At 39.0% G+C, this 2,500-nt stretch overlaps 1 protein-coding gene across 1 annotated transcript in view; it reads left to right on the top strand.

Annotated features, from left to right (window-relative positions):
- LOC144958330 (uncharacterized) overlaps positions 1-2,500 on the top strand; it is a 56,334-nt gene that overhangs the window by 26,228 nt on the left and 27,606 nt on the right. Inside the window, exons 19-22 of the mRNA XM_078890237.1 lie at positions 424-640; positions 936-1,105; positions 1,504-1,671; positions 2,233-2,352. Coding sequence (XP_078746363.1) covers positions 424-640; positions 936-1,105; positions 1,504-1,671; positions 2,233-2,352 — 675 coding nt within the window. The remainder of the gene's footprint in view (positions 1-423; positions 641-935; positions 1,106-1,503; positions 1,672-2,232; positions 2,353-2,500) is intronic.

Here is a 2,500-nt window from a genome sequence, read left to right on the forward strand (position 1 = left end):
GGCTCTTTACTCACTTTCTCTCAACGTACTCAGGTGTACAATGAGTACATGACCGTTAACAGCGTTGTCTCTGTCCGAAAAAATTGTAATATCGCCTAACAGGCGTCTTGTCCCGTCCTACGTGTTGAGTGTTGCTGTGGACCAGCGACAACTTTGAGCACGTTTAGTGGATATTGCGCCATATAAAAGCTCTATTTTTAAATTTAAAAAACAATCCTATCTCTTGTCTTTTAATTCACCTTCCAGCTTTGTTGTTTAGGCGTCTCAAATACTGTAAAACTGTGGGGAAAAACACAAATCAATTTAAAATGTATATATATATATATATATATATATAATATAAATATATATATATATATAATATATATATATTCTTACGATTTCACAATGAGAATTATTTTCACCACCTCCCTCCCCTATCAGACAACCAGGCACCCGAAATTTCAGGAGGAGAAGGCAGACTGAACACAACCGTTGGAGAAGCGTCCACGTTCACGCTGACAGCAAGCGACCCGAATGGGGATGCACTGAGTTACGTGATCGTGAGCGGTCCGGACAACAATCAGTTCACGTACACGGTCACCGGTAACACGTTGACGGGAACGCTCACACCGGACAGTCTCGGTAACATGGAGGTTAGGTGAGTGGTTGGTGATGGTTGTAGTGGTGGTGGTGGTGGTTGGTGGTTGGTGGTAGTGGTGGTGGTTGGTGGTTGTGGTGGTGGTGGTGGGGGGTGGTGGTTTTCGTTGTGAGTATGGTTTTGATATTAATGATGATGGTGGTGGTGATGATGATGATGATGATGATGATGATGATGATGATGATGATGATGATGATAACGATGATATAAGTTCTTTATCTTATAGTATGTCTCCACGTTTATACTATGGCCTAAATTATATTAACGTCAATGTTTTTACAAAAATTGTCTCCAGCATCGCCGTGAAAGACGCCAAGAATCTGGAATCTGAGATCAAGGTGATCAGTGTCAGGAACTGTGACTGTGCCGCCAATGGAACCTGTAACTACGAGGAAACGCGTCAGACGAACGACACCACTGTCTATTATTCTGTGGCCTCCTGTGTTTGTGACCAAGGCTATGTGGGTAAGGACGATGGAGATGAGAGAGAGAGAGAGAGAGAGAGAAAGAGAGAGAGAGAGAGAGAGAGAGAGAGAGAGAGGGAGAGAGATCATCATCATCATCATCATCATCATCATCATCATCACCATTATCGCCATCCTGAGCTACTACTACTACTACTACTACTACTACTACTACTACTACTACTACTACTACTACTACTACTACTACTACTACTACTATTACTACTACCACCACCACCACTATTACTACCACCACTATTACTACCACCACTATTACTACCACCACCACCACCACCACCACCAGCTTAGTCCAGGGCCCATTATGAAGCCTCATGTCTGGCCCAGACATAATGACGTCACGACACGCTTGCTAACATAATATTCATTCCTCTCTCCAAGGTGACAAATGTGAAGAAGACTTCGACGGTTGCAGCATCTCACCATGTCCATCAGGAACCAGCTGCACCGATGTGCCAGCTGCTGATCTCGCCACTGAAGGTGTCCCTTATAAATGCTCCGACTGTCCTATCGGTTATCTCTTGTCTTCTGACGGAACAAAATGCGAAGGTGAGTTTGTTGTGTTCTTGTCGATAAGGGATGTGCTTGATGTGGTTATGGTTTTGGTGGAAGAAGAGGAGGAGGAGGGGAGGACATTATGATGATAATAGTAATAATAATAATTAATAATAATAATAATAATAATAATAATATAATAATAATAATAATAAATAATAATAATAATAATAATAATATAATAATAATAATATGATAATGATGATGATGATGATAAAGATATGATGATGATGATGATGATATAGATGATATATATAATAATATGATGATGATATAATATATAATAATAATAATAATAATAATAATAATAATAATAATAATAATAATAATAATAATGGCATAGATTTATAGCCAAACAGCTCTTCATCTGGAGGGCTCTAGACGCATAACAAAGATTAAGCCCTAAGCCTAATGATGATGATGATGATGATGATGATGATGATGATGATGATGATGATGATGATGACGACGACGACGACGACGACACTGATTTGGATGACGATAAGAACGATAATTCACCAATAACATGATGGTGTTCCATTCCAATCCCGTCAGATGTCAACGAATGTGACACCAACCCCTGTGAGGTCAATGCTCAGTGTTCAAACACCATTGGGTCATTTTTCTGTACCTGCGATGACGGATATCGTGCGGCCACTGGTCACCTCTGTGTCGGTAAGTGTGTTAACTTGGTTAGACCATGCATTTACATATAATAATTTCAAATCAATAAAAAAAAAGGTAAACTACTAAAATAATTAAATCGATAAATGAATAAATATGAAAATAATCAATAAATAGACAGATAAGATAGATAGATAAA

Source organism: Berghia stephanieae, chromosome 12 (genome assembly GCF_034508935.2).
Source record: "Berghia stephanieae isolate SIO BIC M18660-M18661 chromosome 12, UCSD_Bste_1.3, whole genome shotgun sequence".
NCBI classification, from domain to species: Eukaryota; Metazoa; Mollusca; class Gastropoda; order Nudibranchia; family Aeolidiidae; genus Berghia; species Berghia stephanieae.